Source organism: Lutra lutra, chromosome 13 (assembly GCF_902655055.1).
Source record: "Lutra lutra chromosome 13, mLutLut1.2, whole genome shotgun sequence".
Lineage (NCBI taxonomy): Eukaryota > Metazoa > Chordata > Mammalia > Carnivora > Mustelidae > Lutra > Lutra lutra.
The window spans coordinates 633,472-657,573 of record NC_062290.1 but is presented as its reverse complement, the minus strand read 5'-3'; the positions used below and the strand labels follow the sequence as shown (position 1 = coordinate 657,573).

General features: G+C 42.7%; 1 protein-coding gene across 1 annotated transcript in view; it reads left to right on the top strand.

The window, feature by feature from the left end:
* Positions 1-24,102, top strand: part of LOC125083660 (contactin-associated protein-like 3) — a 165,959-nt gene that overhangs the window by 6,056 nt on the left and 135,801 nt on the right. The window contains exon 2 of the mRNA XM_047700486.1: positions 21,275-21,385. Coding sequence (XP_047556442.1) covers positions 21,275-21,385 — 111 coding nt within the window. The remainder of the gene's footprint in view (positions 1-21,274; positions 21,386-24,102) is intronic.

The window sequence follows — 24,102 nt, the reverse complement described above, 5'->3', positions numbered from 1 at the left end:
GATTTAGTGGCTGTTGCCAGGGAGAAGGAATTTCCAGGCCATGCGTTCACCGGGCCACTGGGGGGCCAGCACTGGTGGCCCTCATGTGGGGCTGGAGGCTCGGTGACCTCCTGAGGGCCTGAGACCCAGCGTCCCCCTGGCTCAGTCACTGCCATCTCCTTGTCCCCTGGCTCGGGCTGCTCAGATGCCGCGGGCGTTTTCTGTGGGGCTTGTGAGCCCGCAGGGAAGTTGCCAGCTCCGTTGACCGCGGGCATGACCTGCTCCCTGGGGACATTAAATCAGGCCCTGCCTGCAGGACTCACGGCTCCAGTTTGTTCTTATTTTAACGTCTGCGAATCCCAGGGCAACCCCAGAGTGCGACCGGGAAAGCTAAGCGTGCAGTCTGGCGGGGGCGGCGTGTCCAGCGTGTGCACGTTGGTTCCTGTGCGTGTCCGCGGGTGTGCGTGTCAGTGTGTGTGTGTGTCCACGCATGTGCGTGTGTCGGTGTGTGCGCGTGTCTGAGCGTGTCCGTGCTAGTGTGTGTCCACGTTGGTGCATGTGTGTTGGTGTGTGTGTGCGTGTGTTAGTGTGTGCGCATGTCGGCGTGTGTGTTTCATGTGTGTCAGTGTGCATGCATGCCCGAGCATGTGCGTGTTAGTGCATGCATGTGTCGGTGCGTGTATGTGTGTCGGCGTGTGTGTGTGTCCGAGCATGTGCGTGTTGGCGTGTGTGCGTGTTGTGTGTGTGTTGGTGTGCGTGTGTGTCAGTGTTTGTGCATGTCAGTGTGTGTGTGTGCGTGTGCACGTGCTCGTGTCAGTGCGTGTCGGTGCGTGTCGTGTGTGTGTGTTGGTGCACGTGCGTGTCAGTGTGTGTGTCGGCACGTGCATGTGTTGGCACGTGTGCATGTCGCTGCGTGTGCATGTCGGTGTGTGCACGGGTGGGCACGGAGCGCTTCGCAGCGGTGGACCGCAAGCCTCATCCTCTCCCCGTTTCTGCGTGGGCAGTGAGGCCGAGTGACCGCCTGGGCTGACGTGTGGGCTTGGGCTGGCCCAGAGGTGTCCCTCGTTCCTGCTGCTGGGGTCAGGACTGAGTGCGAGGGGCAGTGTGACTGCACGCTGGGACACTTGTCGGGACCTGGTGCTTGCTGGACTTCGTGTGCAGACCAGTGAGAAACGCAGCTGTCTGGACCAGGGCCCCGGCAAGCATCTTTCAGTTCCAAGTGGCAGAAAACCCCATCACATGGACTTACCCCAGGAGGGGAACTGTGGGTACCCATCGCTTCATTTTGGGCAGGGCTAGGGCCAGCAGGTGAGGCCGTGCCCGGAGGCTTGGTCTCTCCTCCTCGTCCTGGGCGGGCCTGGTGCTCTGGCAGTGCTCTGTCTGGCAGAACCATGGCCAAGGTCGGGCTGCCCCGCCACACCGCTGGGGACAACCGCTCTCCCCTCGCTGGACTGTGGCCCTCATCACTTCAGAGCGGCACGTGCTTACTTACTTGTCCCTTGTTCTGAGCTCTGGGATATCAGGGACCCCTTGAGGGGATGGGGTAGTTCTGAGAGACAGCGGGCTGTTGAGTATGTAAACAGGCCAGTGATTCACTTTCCCGAAACTTCCAGCCAGATCCCCAGATCTGACTCTCTATGTTGTCTCTGCTGGGCCATGTGGCCGATCCTACCAGGGGACTGTGACAGGGAGGGGGTGGCTTTCTGACCCACCCGGGGTGGAGCCAGGAAGGGATTGGGATTCAGTCCCTGACCCGGTGCTTTGCCTGCATCATCCTGACAAGGAAGCGAAATGCACCATCCATTTTGGTAATTAGTTTAACATCTACTATGAAAGCGTCGGCTTATCTGCTTCATATAGCAGGTGGTCGCTTACGTGTATGCCTCCTTCATTAGATTCTAAAGTTCCTGAAAACAGAATCACATTCATTTGTCCCTGCAGCCCGGCTGATGGTGCTCATTAAGTATTTACCAAGAAAAGAAGAAATTAATATATTGAAAATTTTGAAAGTATACAGAAGCCCCGCAGCATCCTCACAGGTGTTCTATAATCATTCTGCAGGTAGCCTAGTAAAAAGTTAATTTTTACATGAGCATCCCTGAGCTCATTATTTGCCCATGGAAAGACCCCACTCGCTGATTTTGAATGTTTCCTTTTCTTTCAGTTGAAAAATGCATGACCAAATTTCTGGCCTGAGGCCAGGTGCATAGTGCATGTTCTAAAAGCTGCTGGGACCTTAAGGGGACACTGAAAAGGCCAGGTGTCAGGGACACTACCCAAGACCAATGTGCGGGCACGAGGAGGCCTCTGGCAGGGGCCCTTGGACGAGATGTCTGTTTCCAGGGAGATCCTACATCACGCCCGAGCTGGGCTCCATATTCGGGGTGTGAAATAGAGGTGCTTGGGCAGTGTGTCACTGGAGGTCCCCAGAAGCCTGGTTCACCCACTAGATGCTTGAAGCCGTATGTCAGCCCAGTGGGAAAGGCTGACTATACAACACGGCAGAGGACAGGGAGGCTGACAGATGGCCCCTGCACCTCAGTGTGGCTGTCCACTGCCATCTGGGCAGCCAGGAGGCTGCGTTCATTTGAGCCACAGCTGTCTCTGGCATGGCAGCCATGGACTTGTGGCTAGGAACCCAGCACACCCAGAACAAGCTCCTGTGGGGTCTCAGGCTTGACTCCCCTGGTCTGGGCTGGGGGATCTTCCCAGTCAACAAAACCTGTTACTATTATTGAAAATGTTTATGACTCACAGACTCGAGGGCTTGATGGTGCCTAGAGAATATCTCTACTTTCAAATGAAGATTGCTTCTGGCCCTGTTTTCAGAATGACGTAGTGGGGGCACCATTTCCACGGTGCTGACTCCAGCAACATCCTTTCAAGTAGCACAGAACTAAAACTCAACAAGGGTCCTCAAGGCACTGACCATACTTTCAGAGAGGTGGGGGGGTGGTTAATTGAAGTGTGGTCGGTACCCACGTACAGCATAGTGGCTGGATAGTGACTGGCTAGCTCTCTCCTTCATGCTGTGCTTACAGGGAAGGGGGCTGCCATCTGTCACCAGACAGCCCAACTTCAATGCCACTGACTACTCCCAGGCTGTACCCTTCATCCCATGATTTACTCATTCTCGAACTGGAAGTCTCTCCCTCCCCCTGCCCTGCTCCCATTTTTGCCCATCCCCTCTGGCTACCACCAATTTGTTCTTTGTATTCATGGGTTTCTTTCTGCCTTTGTTCATTTTGTTTTTTAGATTCCACCTAGAAAATGAAATAATATGGCATTTGTCTTTTCTGTCTGGCTTACTTCACTTAGCGTAATATCTCCTAGGTTCATCCATGCTGTTGCAAATGGCAGGATCTCATTCCTTTTTGTGGTTGAGTGATAGTCTGTTATATCTATCTATCTATCTATCTATCTATCTATCTATCTTTAAATATCACCCATGCGTATCACCTCTTCTTTATCCGTTCATCTATTGATGGACAGAAAGGTTGCTTCCATGTTTTGGCTTTTGTAAATAATGCTGGAATAAACTTGGAGTGGGGGTACATGTATCTTTTTAAATTAGTGTTTTGATTTTCTTTAAGTAAATATCTAGTAATAGATATTGGATCATTATGGTATTTCTATTTTTAATTAAAAAAAAGATTTATTTATTTTAGAGAGAGAAAGAGAACCAAAATAAGGGGAAAGGCAGAGGGAGAGGATCTGCAAGCAGATTCCCTGGTGAGCATGGAGCCTGAGGTGGGGCTCCGTCTCAGAACCCAGGAGATCAAAACCTGAGCTGAAACCACAAGTCAGATGTTTAACCACCTGAGCCACCCACCACACCTCTATTTTTGTTGTTTTTGTGGAGGAACTTTGTACTGTTTGCATAGTGGATGCACCAATTTACATTCCCACCAACAATGCATGAGGTTCCTTTTTCTCTACATCCTCACGAACACTTGCTGTTTCTTGTCTTTTTGAGTTTAACCGTTCTGACAGGTGTGAGGTGATATTTCACTGTGGTTTTGATTTGTGTTTCCTTGATGCCGAGTGACCTTGAGCATCTTTTCATGTGTCTGTTGGCCATCTGGATGTCTTCTTTGGAAAAATGTCTATTCAAATCGTCTGCCCATTTTTAATCACATTATTTATCTATTTATTTGGTATTGGATTGTATAATCCAACTGATGCTACTTTTTATCTGGCTATATTTTTCGGAAGTCTTCTAGGATACATAGTATCTGGCCATCAATACAGATGGTTCGACCTTTGTGATTGTTGAATGAGTGTTAGTCTCCAAGCCAGACGTATCTGTATGTACTTTGGGATGCAGTCTCAGTTAAAGTGGGTATGAAGACACTGGTGTGGACCCCTAGAGAAGGAGTGTTCCAGCTTGATTCTGAAAGATTAGGGTTAGCGCTCTCTCTTCAGTTTGTTCCACCACATTAATTATTCCACCACTTGTTCAAGCCCTCCATGTCTCTGGAACTGATGTGTGATAGTTGTCACCATGGTTTCCCTGTCGCCAGCTTACCTCTTCCTAATTCAGTTTATTCTACTGTCACAGTAATCTTTCTAAAGACGATCTTACTTTCCCTGGTAAAACTTTCATGTATTTTCTCATATCACACACACACTCCTTGAAAGGTCCCTTCTCTTCACTCACTGCTTTCATCTCCTCCTTTAACTGACCCTGAACCACGGACACCTCACTGCACTGGCATTCTCACCACGGTTTTCTCACACGTGCGCGCGCACACACACACACACACACACACACACACACACCCCTGTTTCCATTTCTGTCTCCTCATGTTTTGTCTTCATGTTGAATGTGTTTTGCTTCTGCGATCATCTAGGCTCATGGATTCATGTCCAGGAAACACATACCTACAATAAAAGTAAGAACAAAGCACATAGAAGAAACAAAGCACCATGAGGGAGAATCAGAAGAAATGAGAAACTACACATATAAAAATAAATGTAGATATTGAGATCAGTTTATAATGCGTGATTTATTGTATAGGTGTAAGGAAATAAAAGGGAGAATGGAGAGAATACAGATTATCAAAATGATTGAGCAGAATTGAGAAAGAACAGTGTTGAAATAAAATTCTTTATTGTTGGTGTAAAGAATTCAGTGGCTGCCGACATAGCAGATTAGACAAAGGTGGAGAGAGACTTACCCAATTAGAAGACAGTCGTGGAATAAAAAACCAGCATGTTCCATAGGGAGACAGAGAGGCAGGAAATATGAAAGCCAGTCAAGGGGCAGGGAGAACACAACAAGATCTCTGTGTCAGATAGGAGTTCTGGAAGGAGGAGATGTGGAAAGAAGAAACACTTAAGAAGTGTTTCTATAGAAAGGCAATCCATAGAGACCATCTATAGAAATTGCCCAGAATTGGGGCGCCTGGGTGGCTCAGTGGGTTAAAGCCTCTGCCTTCAACTCAGGTCATGATCCCAGGGTCCTGGGATCGAGCCCCACATTGGGCTCTCTGGGCAGCGGGGAGCCTGCTTCCTCTTCTCTCTCTCTCTGCCTGCCTCTCTGCCTACTTGTGATCTCTGTCTGTCAAATAAATAAATACAATCTTAAAAAAAAAAAAAAAGAAATTGCCCGGAATTGAAAAGTCACCAATCTTTAGATTCAGGAAGACCTTCATCCCTAGTAATACAAAAATAAAGAAATTATCACCCACAGCAACACTTTATGTTGGAACCATTGAACACCAGAATAGAGAGAAGCTGGTAAGAGTGGTCTGAGAGACGAATGACAAACAATAAAAGCAGGGACATGAACTCTTAAGTTTGTGAGAGGGAATAATTGCCAACCAGGAACTGTAGACTTCTTGCTTTATAGTTCAAGAATGAAGGTGAGATAAAGTCATGCATAGAAAAAATAAAATCCAGAAGTATGAAAGACCAACAAAGCTTCACTAAAGAACTGTTGATGGGTAAGTTTAGCAAGGACATGGTTACAGAGGCAGTACGAGATGTAAGACTTTAGTAGCTAGTGTGCAAATCCGTCACACATTCGAGCAACAATAAAGCTGTATGTGCAACATCAACGTGCAGTTGGTGCGATGAAAAGAAAGAAGACAAGTCTATGTGAGCAATGGAAAATCAACATGGAAAGGAGTGATCAGAATAAGGCGTTTTATGATCCTTGCATTATTTTGTGGAGGGAATTAAAATCTGTTTGATTGTAGGCTTTGTTAAATTATAAACCAGAGTGTAGTATAAGATTTTAAGGAAGCCCACAAGAAGAATTGTAAAAGGAAGTATATCTTCCAAACCAATAGAATAAAAGAAAAAAAAAAAAGGACTAGGTGGAGGACAGATTTCACACTATTCAAAAGAAAGCAAGAAGAGAGGGAAAGAAAAAAAATAAAGTTTTGGATAAAATAGGCAAATAAGTACATAAAATAAATGTAATGAAGTGATGATACAGAGATTTGAAGAAATTATTTCCATCTTTTATATTTTGGGTATAGAATATATTGGACAATATTATTCAGGCTTTCAACTACATATAGAATATTTACATTTTGGGGCGCCTGGGTGGCTCAGCGGGTTAAGCCGCTGCCTTCGGCTCAGGTCATGATCTCAGAGTCCTGGGATTGAGCCCCGCATCAGGCTCTCTGCTCAGTAGGGAGCCTGCTTCCTCCTCTCTCTCTGTGCCTGCCTCTCTGCCTACTTGTGATCTGTCTATCAAATAAATAAATAAACTCTTTAAAAAGTAAAGAATATTATTTTTACTTGACCAAAAAAAAACCCAAAACCCCAAACCAAAAATCAAACCCAGTTTCAATAAATTTGAAAGAATTATCAACTTAAAAGTAGAAGAAAATTTCCTAAAACTGAAGAGGAATAGTATGTTTCGATTACAGAAGCTCTTGTGCTGAGTTAAATAAATGGAACACAGTAATGGGAATTGTTGACTGAAGATTGTGGAAGTGGGAAAAACAGGGAAACACGGTCCCAGCTTTGGTCACCCAAGGTAATGGTGTAAGCTGATTTGCTCTAATGAAACGAGAGCTGGTTGACTTCTTTGAAGCAGTAAGATCAGAAGCAAAAGGAAAAGCAGAAATAAATACAAGTTATGAGGGAAAATAACTTTTTCATTGGAAATTTACAGTCATGAATGGGGAGAATGATAAGGGAGAGTAAACTTTTCCTAATGGTCTTTGGGAAATAAGTAAAATTTCACTCGAGGCATTGTTCAAAAATGGAGAGTAAGCATTGTGTTAAAAATAGAAGGAGGGGCACCTGGGTGGCTCAGTGGGTTAAAGCCTCTGCCTTCGGCTCAGGTCATGATCCCAGGGTCCTGGGATCGAGCCCCGCATCGGGCTCTCTGCTCAGCGGGGAGCCTGCTTCCTCCTCTCTCTCTGCCTGCCTCTCTGCCTACTTGTGATCTCTGTCTGTCAGATAAATAAATAAAATCTTTAAAAAAATAGAAGGATAATCAGTGAAAAATGAATTAAATGGGATATTTTGCATGCTCTTCAACATTGTGAAATTTTTTCCTCTTTAGGAAAAAAATGTTTTCTGTTTCATATTTTAATATGATTGTATGTTTATTCATTCATTTGTCTTTTATCTGATATTGAGAATATTCTTGATTAAACAAAGAAAATGTGTTTATGCTTGAAAGCAGGTGAATGGGATCATTTAAATGTGTGGGTTTTCATCTGATCTCCTTTGCTTACGGACTGCTGTTAGGTTACAGCGATAATCCTAAGTGTGGCTGTTGGCACCGTGAGTGGATTTGGGTGGCACAATTTAATTTGTGCTCGTAGCACTTTACTCGTATACTTGCGACATTATTAAGTTTCAACAATTACTGCTGATAAATTACGGAGACATTTTTCTATGGGTGTCTATAATCTCGAGCTATTTCTCGTATTTTAAAACAGAACAAGACATTGGATTTTATCATGCATTTTTCTGTTAGAATCTGGAGTTCCCCAAGGTTAGCAGATTTGTATCTTTTATAAACTAATTTTAAGTTCTGTGGTGTTATATAATGCCTAGACGATGCAGATCGAGAGGTTTATAAAAGAAAAGGCAGTATATGTACACAGTGTGTTTCGACACATGCTGTGAACTTTCAGTCTCTACTGGCTCGCGAACACTTCAGCATTTCCCCGTGTCTTTGACACGAGCGCTGTGTCTCAGCATGGTTCGAAAGGTTCGTAGAGGAGTGAAAAACCCCACCCTCTTTGGGTGAATTTTGAAAAGAAATATTCAGTTGTACCCTTAGAAATAACACCAAATAGATATATTACCTTTGTAAGTGTGTCTAAAGAGATACTGGAAAATGCATTGTTTTATTCATTGGTGATCTACGTTTGTGTTTGCTTGATGTACACACACACACACACACACACATAATTCCTAAAAATGATTGGATTTTCCACTTGTGTAACAGCAGTGGCCTCTAGTTTTGAATAAACATGAACCATTAAACAAAATGATTGTTTTATGGAAATTTTTTGGGCAGAGACCCAAGTTTTCAGTGAACTGTTACTATTTAAATTCAAATAATTTTTAGGTAAACATTACATTAAACAGCAACACTGTCATGTACCAGGACCTCAGTGGGCTCTTCCAGAAAATACTTAACTGTGAGTGGATTGTACTGAAACTTTCAGAATCATCTAAATTCCATAATATATCAAATCCCGTAATATAAAAACTTTTCTCCCCCACCATGTGTCTTGTATACATTCTTGGAGCTCTACAAAGAAATTACTGCCTTGTGTTTTCCTCCCTCCAACAAAATGGGGAAAAACGGTATTTTGTGGAAGGGTCGTGTACAAATATTCATGCTTGGACTGGATTGATTGTACCTGCTGCCACAACTGCAGACTCTTTGAACAGCTGTCCTTGTTGACTCTGTCACAGGAAAGAAGGGAGGGAGGGAGGGAGGGAGACAAGGAAGAAGGGGAGGATGGGAGGGAGGCAGGAGAGAGAGCAAAAGGCAGGTGGATCCAATTACAAAACAGAGCTTGTGACCAGACTTTCATCGGGGTCACACCAGATTTTGAGCCTCCCAATTGATTATTTAAAGCACAAAATACATATTTCTCTGCAAACAGAAACATATTCTGTTTCTCATTCTCATGAAACAGTGAGTTTTTAGCTTGGGAGTATGTTAGTTATTTTGTATTTATTGTTTTAAATTCTTTCCAGTGAAAGTGCCTGAACACTAAACATTCTTTCCAAGACAGTAAGTTCTCGAGTCACCTAAGCCTCATCCTAAAAATTCAACTATTGGTGATAATATTTGTGGATCAAATAAGATAGGGTGTTGTTGGCTTTTTTTGGTTAAGTTTTGTCACGTGGACTTGCAGGAGAAACATTCCTTAAAATATAAATGAACATCTAAATCCTTTCATGTGTCCTCGTAAATTTTAAAAACTTTGCCCTGTCATTTTTGATTGTCTTACTGTCAGATAGTAGAGAGGAAATAAAATAACTTTGTTTCCAAGTTTTTGGTGGCACAAATTGAGAAACTTAAAAAATTTGTCGAAAAGTTTCAAAATAAATTACGTTTTCCCCTAAAAAATATTTATTAGCTGTTGCTCCGTGAATCAGCTTATGGAGGAGCACCATCTATGGAATGGAGCTACGTGATTTTATGAGAATCACAGTATATTGGTAAGGCGTGGGAACAATGTCTGAACAAAAATTAAAAACAGGCGCACTCCATTGTTCTGTGGCCATTTTAACAACGTGAGTAGAGTCCCTGGGATGTTAGACTCTGCCCTTAAAATGGATAGTTCAGATTTACGGGTCAGCAAGGCAGGTCTCCAGTTAGTGAGCTAGGGCTAGTTAAATTCTTTTTAAACTCAAGGTTTACAAAAGACAACTGACAGAATGGGAGAAGATATTTACAAACGACATATCAGATAAAGGGCTAGTATCCACCATCTATAAAGAGCTTAGCAAACTCAACACCCAAAGAACAAATAATCCAATCAAGAAATGAGCAGAGGATGTGAACAGACATTTCTGCAAAGAAGACATCCAGATGGCCAAAGACACATGAAAAAGTGCTCCACATCACTCAGCATCAGGGAAATACAAATCAAAACCACCATGAGATATCACCTCACACCAGTCAGAATGGCTAAAATGAACAAGTCAGGAAATGACAGATGCTGGCGAGGATGCGGAGAAAGGGGAACCCTCCTACACTGTTGGTGGGAATGCAAGCTGGTGCAACCACTCTGGAAAACAGCATGGAGATTCCTCAAAATGTTGAAAATAGAGCTACCCTATGACCCAGCAATCGCACTACTGGGTATTTACCCTAAAGATACAAACGTAGTGATCCAAAGGGGCACATGCACCCCCGAATGTTTATAGCAGCAATGTCTACAATAGCCAAACTATGGAAAGAACCTAGATGTCCATCAACAGACGAATGGATAAAGAAGATGTGGTATATATACACAATGGAATACTATGCAGCCATCAACAGAAATGAAATCTTGCCATTTGTGACGACGTGGATGGAACTAGAGGGTATCATGCTTAGCGAAATAAGTCAATCGGAGAAAGACAACTATCACATGATCTCCCTGATATGAGGAAGTGGAGATGCGACGTGGGGGGTTTGGGGCGTAGGAAAAAGAAAAAATGAAACAAGATGGGATCAGGAGGGAGACAAACCATAAGAGACTCTTAATCTTGCAGGACAGACTGAGGGTTGCTGTGGGGAGGGGTTTGGGAGAGGGGGGTGGGGTTATGGACATTGGTGGGTGTGTGTGCTGTGGTGAGTGCCGTGAAGTGTGTAAACCTGGCGATTCACAACCTGTACCCCTGGGGCTAAAAATACATTATATGTTTATAAAATATTTAAAAAATGCAGTTAAAAAAATGAATAAACTCAAGGTTTAGGGCCACATCAATGCCAGCGTGCGTTGACAGCTGACTTTCTCAAGTGCAGCCCTCTGAGTAGGAGCAGGAGAGGGTTCCAGATTCTTGCTGTCGTGTCTCTTACCCGCTGACTCTCCAGCCCTGGTTTAAATGCCACCCACTGAGCACAGCATGGGTGCCCGGCTGCTCCCGTGACAGCAGGTGGCCCGTGGAGCTGCTGTGCCCGAAGTGAAGCCTGCAGGCTTTTCCTATCAGGACGAACTTGTCTGCTTGGGCAGCGTGAGCTCAACACGCGTCGAGATGAAATATAACTTAGATATGGATTTCAGAAAGTCACTCTCCACCTCGTGGCCACTTGAATTCAGCACGTTTGTCAGATGCCTGCCCCTTGCCGGGCAGTGGGCTAGAAGCTGAGGAAATAAAGATAAATACTGGTTCTTTCCAAAACTGGCAGATCCCCCATGAGAAGCGGGATGAGTCATTAAAAGCGGTGTCGTTGTAATGCTGAAGCCACAGTCACCATTGGGTGTCCGTGCCTTTTGCTGAATATAAGTTTTTTGGGGACCTTAGTGGATAATAATTGGGATCATTAAAATTCTGCCTTTCAAACAGGTGCAAATTCTTGGCTCTTTTGTGTGGGGAAGGAGGGCAACCCGTGGGAAACCTGGAACAGTTCTCCCCCAGTGCTGCGGTTCCTCTGAGGTTGGGAAGTCACACAGTTTTGCATGATTTTAAAACCAGGAATAGATTTGGATTTTTTGGCCAAGCACTAGAGCAAAATTTCAGAGTCTTCTTGACGTAGAGCTGGGATAAAATCAGTGTAAAGATGAACTGTTCGTGTCTTGTCGCAGGGAAGTTATTTGAATCACAGCCTTTATTCTTAAGTAAATTCTCAGTTGTTTATAAAAAGAAAGACTTTGCTTTTTAGGAGGCGTTATTTTTAGAGCAATTTTAGGTTCTCAGCAAAATTATACAACATATAGGGATTTCCCATATTCCCCCTCTCCCCACACATGCATGGCCTCCCCTATTACCAGCAGTCACCCCAGAGGCTTCCTTCGTTCAGACTGATGAACCCAGTATCACTCAGTGCTCATGATTTATGTGAGGGGCCACTCTGGGTGTTGTATATTCTGTGGGACTTGCCAAATGTATAAAGACCTATATCCACCATGACAGTGCCCTACAGAGTAGCTTTGCTGCCTAAGAGTCCTGGCACTGCACCCCCCATTCATTCCTGTCTACCTCTTAAACTCTGACCTCTACTGATCTTTTTACTGTCTCTATAATTTCACTTTTTCCAAGTGTGTAGCCACTTCAAATTGGCTTCTTTCACTTACTGATATGCACTTCAGGTTCCTTCATGTCTTTTCATGGCCTGATAGCTCACTTCTCTTTAGTGCTGAAAAGATCCCCTTGTCTGGTTGTGCCACTGTATCTTGAGCCATTCGCTGACTAAAGGACACTTTCTTTGACTTCAGGCTTTGGCCATCAGTGAGTAAAGCTGCTAGAAATAGTGTGTTTGTTACTGTGTGGACGTAAGCTTTCAGTTCCTTTGGGTAAATACCAAGGAGTACAGTGGTTGGAATGCACGGAGGGAGTATACTTAGTTTTCTAAGAACCTGCCAAATTGTCTTCCAGAAAGACCGTACCGTTTTGCACTCCCACCAGCAATGGATGAGGGCTCCTGCTGCCCTCCGTCCATGCCGGCATTTTATGTCAGCCCAGTTCCCGGTGTCGGCCATGCTGATGGGTGTGTGGTGGTATCCCATTGTTTTAATTTCCACTTCCCTGATGACAGGTGATGTCGGGTCTCTCGTCATCTGCTTATTTGACATGTGCACATCTTCTCTGTTGAGGTGCCAGGAAGTCTTTGGACTGATGTTTAAATGGAGTTTTTGTTTTCTTTTTAATTATCGAGTTTAAGAGTTCTTTTTATACTTTGGAGAGTAGTTCTTTGCAGATGCATGTTTTGCAAATATTTTCTCCCAGTCTGTGACTTGTCTTTTCATTTTCTTGACAGTGCCTTTGGCAGAGCAGAAAATTCTTTCATCAACACCAGCAGGTCAATCCTTTCTTTCATAGATCATGCCTTTGGTGTTGCGTCTAGAAAGTCATTTGCAAACACAGGTCATCTGGATTTTCTCCTGAGCCATCTTTTGGGAATTTTATTGTTTTGTACTTTACAGTTAGATCTGTGATTTATCTGAGTCAATTTTTGTGAAAGGTGAGAGTCTGTGTCTAGACCCTTGATGTCGCATGTGGATGCCCAGTTGTCCCCACGCCATTTGTCGAACAGCCTGTCTTTGCTGCATTGGACGCCTTCGCTCCTTTGTCAAAGATCGGTCGGCTCTACTGTGTGGGCCCGCTTCTGGGCTTGATTCTGTCCCATTGACCCGTTTGTCCCTTCTTCTGCCAATACCACGCTGTCTTCCACCACAGCTCTGTAGTAGGTCTTGGGCTAGCTGGTGTCAGTCCTCCAACTTTAATATTCTGTTGGCTGCTCTGGGTAGTTTTTCTTTCCACATAAACTCTAGAATCGGTTTGTTGATATCTACAAAATAACTTGCTGGGATTTTTATGGATTTGCCTTCAATTATAGACCAAATTGGAAGAACTGATATCTTGACAGCATTGAATGTTCCTGTCTTTGAACGTGGACCATCTCTCCATTTATGCAGTTCTCTGACTTTATGCATCAGTGTTTTGTAGCTCTCTCATACAGACTGTGTCCACGTTTTGTTAGATGTATGCCCAAGTAGTTCATACTTTTGGATGCTCATGTAAATGGTGTTGTGTTGTTGTTGTTGTTTTTTTAAGATTTTATTTATTTATTTGACAGACAGAGATCACAAGTAGGCAGAGAGGCAGGCAGAGAGAGAGGGGGAGAAGCAGGCTTCCTGCGGAGCAGAGAGCCTGATGTGGGGCTTGATCCCAGGACCCTGAGATCATGACCTGAGCCAAAGGCAGAGGCTTTAACCCACTGAGCCTCCCAGGCGCCCCATGGTGTTGTGTTTTTAATTTCAAATTCAACCTGTTCTTTGCTGGTATATAAGAAAGGGTCGACTTTTTATATTAACCTTATATCCTGTGTGCTGCTATAATCGCTTGTTAGTTCTAGGTTTTTGGTCATTTCTTTTGGATTTTCTACATAGATGATCATGTCACTTGTGAACAAAGATTTCTTTCTTCCCAGTCTGTATCCCTTTTATTTCCTCTTCCTGTCTAATTGCATTAAATAAGACATCTAGCCGGATATTGAAAAGGAAGGGGGAGAGGGAACAACCTTGTCTTGCTCCCGATCTCAGTGGGAAAGCTTCAAGTTTCTTACCTTTAGGTATGATTTAATTTAGGTTTTTGGTAGATATTCTTTTTCAAGATGAGAAAGTTCCCCTCTGTATAAGAGTGTTTACAACAAACAGGTGTTGCATTTTGTCAAATACTTTCTTCTGTATCTCTTTATACGATTGCGTGGTTTTCTTCTTTAGCTTGTTGATGTGGGCGATTACATTAATTGGTTTTTTAATGTTGAATTGGCCGTGTATACCTGGGATGAATTACACCTGCTCTCTTTATACATTGTTGGATTCAATTTGCTAATACTTTGTTGAGGACTTTGCTTCTATGTGTATGAGAGATATTAGTCTATGGGTTTCTTGTAATATCTATGACTGCTTTTAGTATTAGGGTAATTCAGTTGTCATAAAATGAATTAGAAAGTATTCCCTCTGCTTCTAGCTTCTGAAAGTATTTGTAGAGAATTGGTAACATTTGTTCCTTAAATATTTGGTAGACGCAGACCTGTACCCCTGGGGATAAAAATATATGTTTATAAAAATTAAAATTAAAACAAAACAAAACAAAAAAATATTTGGTAGAATTTGTCACTGAAGCCATCTGAACATGGTGCTTTCTGTTTTGGAAAGTTATTAATTGTAGATTCAGATTCTTTAATAGATATAGGCCTATACAGATTGTGTTCTTTCTTGTGTGAAATTGGCAGATTGTTTCTTTTAGGGATTAGTCCATATTTGATAATTAGATTATCAAATTTGTAGGTGTAGAATTGTCCATATTATTTCTTTATTACCCATTTAATGTCTGTGGGATCTGTGGTGATGTTCTTTCTTTGATTTCTCTTATTAGGAATTTGTGAACTCTCTTTTTCTCTTTTTAAGCTAGCCTGCCAAGAATCTTTTACTGACCTTTTCAAAGGTCAGTAAATGATTTTGATTTTATTGATTTTGTCCATTGATTTCCTGTTTTCAATTTTATTGTTTGGTATTCTAACAAGAAGACATTTTCAAAAGTCATTTTGTGCTTTTGAGTTGCAGATTTTCTGGAAGACTAAAGCCAGATCATTAGTCAGGAAGCTCTTTTTATTAACAAATATTTGTCCAGTTACATCTTCTCTACCATTTGGATAAAGCATTTGGAATATGTAATTTTGTAATTTAGAATTTTCTCAAAAAAATATAAGACATTTTACAAATGCTTTGATCTAAAAAAGGAAACACTACCAATATGAGTTCACTCAGCGGGAGGGAACCTGAGGTATTATTTAATTATAAGAACAATAATTATTTCAAATTCATAGTTAATAATAGTTGCAACTAATGAGTATTAATTTGCTATATCATCCCATTAAAATTAATGGTAAATTGTTTTTGTAGTGTTACCATTTGACTTACAGAAAAAAGTGAATCCTTCTACACCGAGGAATAATTTTAAAGGCAACATCTGGATCTAGAGCTATTAATTAAATAGCTCTCATTTTTTTTCTTTTTTCTTTTCTTTTTAAGATTTTATTTATTTATTTGACAGAGAGAGATCACAAGTAGGTGGAGAGGCAGGCAGAGAGAGAGAGAGAGGGAGGGAAGCAGGCTCCCTGCTGAGCAGAGAGCCCGATGTGGGACTCAATCCCAGGACCCTGAGATCATGACCTGAGCCGAAGGCAGCGGCTTAACCCACTGAGCCACCCAGGCGCCCTAAATAGCTCTAATTTAATGCAGTGAACATAAACCCAACCTTTGAAATCATTCACAACATAGGTTATGACAGGAGAGCAAGCCTAGAAGTAAAAACAAGTGTGCTTAACTTTGGACTGTGCTAATGGGTAGATTAGCACTCTCTGCATGGGTGAGATAAATAAATTAGCCAGGAACTTGGTGTAATTTGTCCTTTCTGACTTGGTTCTCACAGAGATATGACTGTATTCTATTACTGGCACGCACAACTTATTGGAACAGACAAGAGATCTGAAATTACCTCTGCTTTCCTTCAGCTGGGCTCCTAACAGGCTGGGCTTTGAGGATCATGAAACTAAGTAACTCAGACTTAAACTCATGCAGTTGTTCAAACTCATGGGATGCACAGTTGGTGCCAAGTGTAGTCCCACATGGGTTAATGGCCAGTCTGAGCACACAGCAGCACACATTTTCAGGGGTAAGTGAGGGTGGGGGTGGCTGAGATGGGCTTGGAGAATTAGGCACGGGTCCTGAGAGCACCCTCTATGCCATGCTTACAGAATGTCCTGTCGCTTCTAGGGGGACCTTACCATCACACACACGTGCACAGGTGTGTGCACCTGAGGGTTGGAGACTGGCCAGTGCCCCTGAACCCTGACCAAGTTCAGCACTCCTGTCCAAAGTGCTGACAGCATGGTTCAGAACCTGTACGGATTGGGACTCTGTAAGCACACACCTCAGGAAGGAAGGCGTGGGGGCCCCAGATGTTCACAAAGTTCTCAGTGGCCTTGATAGGCCACCAGGGATCGGGGAATATTGGAACAACAGCTCCAGGCCTCATTCCTCCTGATGGAGAGAGATTTCCAGGTATCTTCAGGCTCTTCTGAGTCCAGATGTCCTTGCTGGTCCAGTAGCCGAGGGTCCGGGCCTTGATTCCAGCTGCCCACGTGGGAGGAGCAAGTAGGGCCGGAAGTCAAGGGGAATTTAGGTCATGCTCTCTGTTCCATTCCAGGGACTGGAGTCCATTGTGATAGCTGAAGGACGAAAAACAAGCAACAAACAAACAAACATGAATTTTCTGTGCTGAGGAATTTTTTTTTTTTAATTTTTATTTTTTTCAGCATAACAGTATTCATTATTTTTGCACCACACCCAGTGCTCCATGCAATCCGTGCCCTCTACAATACCCACCACCTGGTGCCCCCAACCTCCCACCCCCCACCCCTTCAAAATTCTCAGATCGTTTTTCAGAGTCCATAGTCTCTCATGGTTCACCTCCCCTTCCAATTTCCCTCAACTCCCTTCTCCTCTCCATCTCCCCTTGTCCTCCATGCTATTTGTTATGCTCCACATGTGCTGAGGAATTTTTAATCTCATCCAGAAGATAAGGCATCCTGAAAAGATACCGCTTACACATAATTGAGTACAAACTGAATTTGAAGTGCCGAAGAAATCAGAACAAATGTATTACGGACAGGCTGTGGCTAACCAACGGAGTGTGTCTGGGCTTGTTTTCTGTCTGTGGGGAAGGGTAGATTTAAGTCGTTTTAGAAGGAGATCAAGAGCCTAGAAAACCCCCAGATCAGCTCACCTAGATCAGCTCACCTAGAGTGGGAAGGCTAAGCCAGCTCTATTTTCTCCAATTGTGGGAAGTTCCAAATTTCTAAGATTTCACCTGGAAAAAAATACATGTAATTTTAAAACACAGAAGCTGGAATATTGTTTTATAATCTCAGTCTAAGGCTGTTCTGCTGGTAAGACGTACAATAGGCTTTTGATTAAAATGGCTTGTAATAGGTGCACCTAGTGAGACAAGGTTTGAGTATTTCATAAATATGGATTTATTATATCAGAATGCACATAAGGATGTCTCTAGCACTCTGATCTGAGTCATACATAAATCATGAACAATTGTGGTGTGTTTGTTTTTTCTCTAAAACCCATGACAATGGACCATCACTCTTCCTTTAGCATTCTTAAGCCCCTCTGAGAACCTCACTTGGAGCACCTTTGAACCACTGAAGGATGAGTGTATCTCAAAATTAAGATTATTCCATGGACTCACTCTCATTAATACGAGTGGTTATTATGAAGGGAAATAAAATTGCTTTAGCTTACTTAACTGCAATATTCTCTATTTTCATATGTTAATTCTCATAAGCTTATTATTTGTACACAACTTGCTTTCCCTCTAAGTGATAAATAGTAGTTGTTTAAAGTTGTTTGCCATCTCACTTGTCAAAATCCATACTTTGTGAATAATTCTTGTACCTTTGAAACATTTCAGGAATCATCTTTTTTTTGGATAGAAATAATGTTTATCAGATTATTCATGAGAATGATACTCATTTAGTGGGATTCACATGTTTTATAATGATGCAAAGAAAGAAGAAAATTAAATTGGGTCTTGACAGTTTTTGCTTCGGGAATCATAGTAGAAAACCTAAACATTTCAGGTTGAAAACAGTAGTTAATGGAGGTTTGGGATGGCCCTGGAGGCTTCACCTTACATGGATTAAATTCGGTTAGAAACACACTGAATGCCTGGAAAACACTGTCCAAACCCTGAACGTCTCCTCTCCAGGTACCTTATAAGGATGTGACCACCTTGTTTTTGACCACACAAGTCCTCGACTTCTACTATGTTGGAGTAAAATGGAACACTGGTTTTGAAGCCTCTAAGTTATGGTTATAAAAAAATTGTCATTTAAAAATAAATTTTATAAATTGTTCTTCCAAAGAAAGATTACAGCACAAAGGCTATTACTTCTTCTTCTTCTTTTTTTTTCTTTTTAAGGACTAAGCTTCATATGCCTTCTTTGAAGAAAGAATTAAAAATGACAATATGGTTTGGAACGTTGAACACTGCCTTTTACATCTCTATATGGAGAAAATGCCCTTATAGTATCCTTTGAAGGAACTTAATAAGTGTTGACTTGTTTTAGCAGAGTGAGAAGAATAAAAGCAAATACTTTCAGCCTTCAGCAGTCCTCTCAGTGAGTGAGTCCCCATTGTACTCCCTGTCATGTTGCTGGGTGAGTTCCCTTGTATCGTTGTGTAACGGCCCACTGTACAGTTGTGGGGGTTGGCTCCCCATTGCATAATTGTGTGATATCATCACTGTCCAGTCGTGTGATTCCCCATCAAACTGAGGAGAGAACCGAGGTGTAGAGAAGGGTGAGTGACACCCAAGAGTCGGCAAGGCTGGTGAATGCCAGTCCCACCCAAGTCCAGTTGCAAAATCTATGCTAGCTTCAGTGGTGAGATGACAATAGTGTGAGCAGAGGGGACTAGCATCAGGACAGACCCCTAAAGGAAACCTTGTGGGGCCAGGGCTGGGAAGAGAGCAGGCTTCCCTAGACACACAATAAATGGGAATAGCCCTCTCTTGCCGTCAATCTGCTGTGTGATTTCAAGGTGGTGGTGAGGTCCCAGGACCCCCTGTGTACAGGGAGACTAATGCAGGCCTGTTCTGCTCAACATGCTAGACCCTGAGAGACTTCTAGGCTAATACTCGAGTTAGTTCCATTGACCATGACCTGTAGATAACACCCCCCTTCTGGAATTTTCTGAAGTACTAACCATACCCCAGTAATGGGCCAACACTTTGTGCTGCCTGTGCACACACCCATCATGGGGGTTTCCTAGGCCTTCCTGTGCCACAGACCCCTTTGGAACTTCACTGAAGTCTGAGTCCCTTCTCATAGCAATGGTTATAAATGCCATATATATGCCAGTTACAGTGAAGGGCTGATATCCATCAATCAGAAATTGTAATATAATGTTTTCTTTGTTATTAGCTCATTAACTAACAAAATCTAGTGCTGGGTCAAATACGATCATTTGGAAGTAAGGAGGAACATAAATGATATTTCTAGATATTGTGACAATGATTGCTATAAGATGGTCTCTAACTTATGATGGTAACAAACAAAAAAGCATGGGCACTACTGAAGACGCTGTGGTTTGTCTATGCTCATGATTAAAGAAAATGCTGAATTTTAGCTGGAGGTTTAATGAAAATAAAGATGTAGTTTTTCTCTGTCTTTGCAGGCTCCTTAAATCATATCTGTACCCTGTGTTATGAACTGCTGAGTCATGGTTCCCCGATTCAGTTTCTATGAAAAACCCTCTTGGGCTTTTGATTGGACTTCTAATGAGTCTTTAGCTCAAACTGTGGACGACTGAGCATTTAAAAATGCCGTCTTCCGGGCACCTGGGTGGCTCAGTGGGTTAAAGCCTCTGCCTTTGGCTCAGGTCATGATCTTAGGGTCCTGGGATCGAGCTCCGCATCGGGCTCTCTGCTCAGTGGGGAGCCTGCTTCCCCCTCTCTCTCTGCCTGCCTGTCTGCCTACCTGTGATCTCTTTCTCTCTATCACATAAATAAAAAAAAAAATTAAAATAAATGCCATCTTCCAGTCTGTGATCGCGGAAGTCTGTATTTTACTCAGTTTTTCTTTAATGTCATTCAGTACAGTTTTTATAATTATCCCCATAAAAGTTTTGCAGAGTTTTGTAAGATTCATTCTTAGATACTTTATGTGTTTTGTTGTTAATTGCTATTCTAGTTATCATCAGACCCCAGCTAGAGTTTAAGATGAAATCGGTTTTGGGATGTTGGGCTATTAAACCAGTCACTTACTGACTTTTGGACTTTCTGCCTCTGAAGTCGTATCACCTGGAAGTGATGGCGGTTGCTTTTTTCCTTTTTTATTCCTTGCCCAATTCTGTGCTTTTAATTCTTAAATGTTCTCTTATGTACTGATAGGACTTTGAGAGCGGCTTTCAGCAGAAGCTGTCATGCTTGTTAAAGTCTTCTTCCTGATTTTAAAGGAAATTCTTCTAATAGTTCTCCACAGAGGGGCAGTGGGCTGGAACCACTTTTAGCAGCCAGCAAGAGCCATTCATTCACTTTTCATGAATTTTGTAAGCCAGTTGTTAAAACACAGTCATTATGAAAGATGAAGTTGTGTAAAGTTACAGTTAAGTTAATCATGTTAAAAAGAAAGGTAAATTCTCCAAACTCGCCACGTACTACTCTCTTTCATGGCATCTCACTCTTGTCTATACTCTTGAGGTTATTTTAATCTCTTAATCTGCACGGTGGAAACAGTGTATAATGAAGTGACATGTGTGACCCTCTTACCCTTGCGATGGTTGGTGACATCATGCTGACAGCTGGGAATTGCCCACGATGGGAGTATGTACTCCACGGAAGATGGCAAATGCTACCAATCAGGGTTTTACTTTCTTTGCCACCGACTAACACACCTCTGATCAAGACCGACGTTTGCCATAGGTTCTAGCATTTTCTTGGCCTGTTAACTAAAAGCAAGGATGGAGGGAGGAGAGGAGGGAGAGGAAGAAGGATGCAGGAAGGGAGAGAGGAAAGAATTCGGGAATGCCTGGAGCAGGGGGTTAATCTGAATTTGGGGTTTTCCGTACAGATCACTGTGATGTCCCGCTGGCGTCCACGTTGCCACGAGAGTCCTTCAGCAGCTCGTCGGAACTGTCCAGCAGCCACGGCCCGGGGTTTGCAAGTCTTAATCGCAGAGATGGTGAGTCTGATGCTGTCTTGCTGTTAGCCCATCACAAGTCTTTCTCAGAGAGAATAACGACCATTCTTACTTAATATTCATTCTTGCGGCTCGAAGAGTAATTATATCGCAGTTGGATGGAAATGAAGAAGCAGGTTCAGTGACGTATCATTTCCAGCTTCCTGCGTCTGTAGTGTTCTTCTTTTCTGTTGGTTCTGATGTTTCCCTTCCCTGCTGATGGTCGGCAAGTGGTCATAAATGAGATCCGAATCAGAAGGGAATTACTGGAGGCTCCGGATTATTGTCATCCCTTTTTAGTTTCAGAGCACCCCACGGACAGGTGACTAGCAAGTGTGCTTATTGTGGGTAACTAAAATGACAAACATGGGGCTCCTGGGTGGCTCAGTGATCTCGGGGTCCTGGAATCAAGCCCCACATCTGGCTCCCTGCTCGGTGGGGAGCTTGCTTCTCCCTCTCCTCCCAGCTCCTGCTCTTTCTTCTCAATCTCTCTCTCTCTCTCTCTCAAATATATAATCAAAGTCTTTAAAATAAAAAAAACCAACATCAAATGAATGAGCCAATGTCACAGGCACTGGGGAACACCCAGCAAGCCACTGTCTGGCACCGATGAGATGGGAAGCTGCCACAGGGTAGTGATGGGGAAACAGCTCCATCCCAGGACCTGGCCTGGGAGAAGCTGGGGCAAAGCCTCCTGTTGAAAATAGATTCCAATTGTACCTGTGGGAAGGGAGCTGAAGGCCTCCTTTCTTGGGCAGTGGTGTTTGTTCCTTCATTCTTGCTCCTTGACTGTCATGGATGAAGTTGCTTTCACTTTTGCACAAATAATAGTTCAGCAGACTGAGTAACACATGCACTGAAAATGCAAATGTTTTACTACCTTGGAAAGGGATAGATTAACTTTTTTGGTGAATGATTCATCCAGAAAGTAAAATTTTAAATTGACTGTGTCCCAAGTAAATGTAAATTCTGAAGATCATTGCGATGGAATGGAGCATTTGCCTCCCTTTATTCGGTATTTCTAAGATCACAGTTAAAGTATAGCTTGAATTTTATCATGTCCTCAAAAGTCAAGTGCAGGAACCCCACAAGTGATCAGATAGACTGATGGGGCCCCGTAAGGACACAGTGGAGGATTTAGGTGAGTTTGGGGGGTGGAGAGATCACGCCAGTGAGGACCACCTTTGTGGCCTTTTACTCTGAAGAACCATTTCTGGACAGATATTTTCTCCTCCAGGTAGTTAGGAAGCATCAGTCATGATGACTTTCAGTCCTCCGGTGAAAATAGCCTCTCACTGAAGCCAGGTTTCAATTAATAATTAAATGATCAAATTTACTGTTTTTGGTCTGGTGGTTCCTCTAATACCAGCTTAACATCTAAACTTTCCAGTGGTTGCCCAAAGACTGTAAAAACCAAATAAGTACCATCCTTAATTAGTTTAAAGGATCCCAAGGGGCCTGTGTATTGTGTTTCTGATTTGCATATACAGAATATCTTTATGATTCAGGCCTCTGGTCCTGTCAATGTGGTGGCACTGGGAAGTTGATAAACATCAGAAGGGAAAATCCCAGTGTTTAAGATGAATTTATTTCCATTATACTTAATTAAAAATTAATAACTTAGACTATCATAAGCAGCCATTGTAAAACGGTAAGTACAAAATGTATTTACCATAGTCAGATCACTCTTTGCAGATTTAAATTAATTTTTAAGAGCATGGCAATCAACTGATGAGGTTTTTCTTGTGGCTGTTGCTACTCTGATTGTACACAATACATATTTCGTTAAATATTCCTTCATTTTGCCATCTGATTTCATACCCATTCCTAAGGCAGGATTCAGACAGCACGGTTTGTCTATCCTTCTGAAGGATTATCTATGCATATTTTCAGTAGAAAGCCGGCATCCCAGGGACATCTGGTGGCTCATTCGGTTGGGCGTCTGCCTTTGGCTAGGCTCATGATCCCGGGGTCCCTGGATTAAGTCCTGCACCAGGCTCTCTGCTCAGAGGAAAGCCTGCTTCTCCCTCTGCCCCTCACTCCACTTGTGTTCTCTCTGTCTCTCTTTTTCTCTCAAATAAATAAATAAATAAATAAAATATTAAAAAAAAAATTAAAGCCAACATCTCAGATTCTTTCCTGGAATTTCTTTTGACTTTGGAAATGCTGGAGAACAGATTAGTTCACTTCAGTTTAGGATACTATGATGTAAAATGTGGATTGTATAAAATATGGAAGATTATAATAATAATGACGATGATTCTTCCTATATAGTTGTTGTAGCTTTTTTGAAAAATTGGCGCAAGATCTGGTGATGGAAGCCATGTTAGACAACTTGATTATATGATTAAAATGTCCTCGGTCTATATTATGGTACCTGGAGGTTGTAAAGAAGGTGTCTATCTTACCTCCCTATTTTGCCCAGCAGTCTCTGAGCTTTCAATATTTTTATGGAAAAATAGAGCTATCTGAACCCTCATGGCTCCTGCCAGGGATTTTGTATGTAGCTGATCGCTGCATCTACCTGATGTATAAGGTAGTAAGACAGCAGTCAGTACATACAGTTTCTTTATTTTTATTATTTTATAAGATTTTATTTACTTATTTTAGAGAGAAAACGTGAGTGAGGCGAGGAGCAGAAGGAGAGGGACTAGGAGACTCTGCACCAAGCATGAAGCCTGACAGGGGGCTCGATCTCATGCCCTCCAGATCGTGACTTG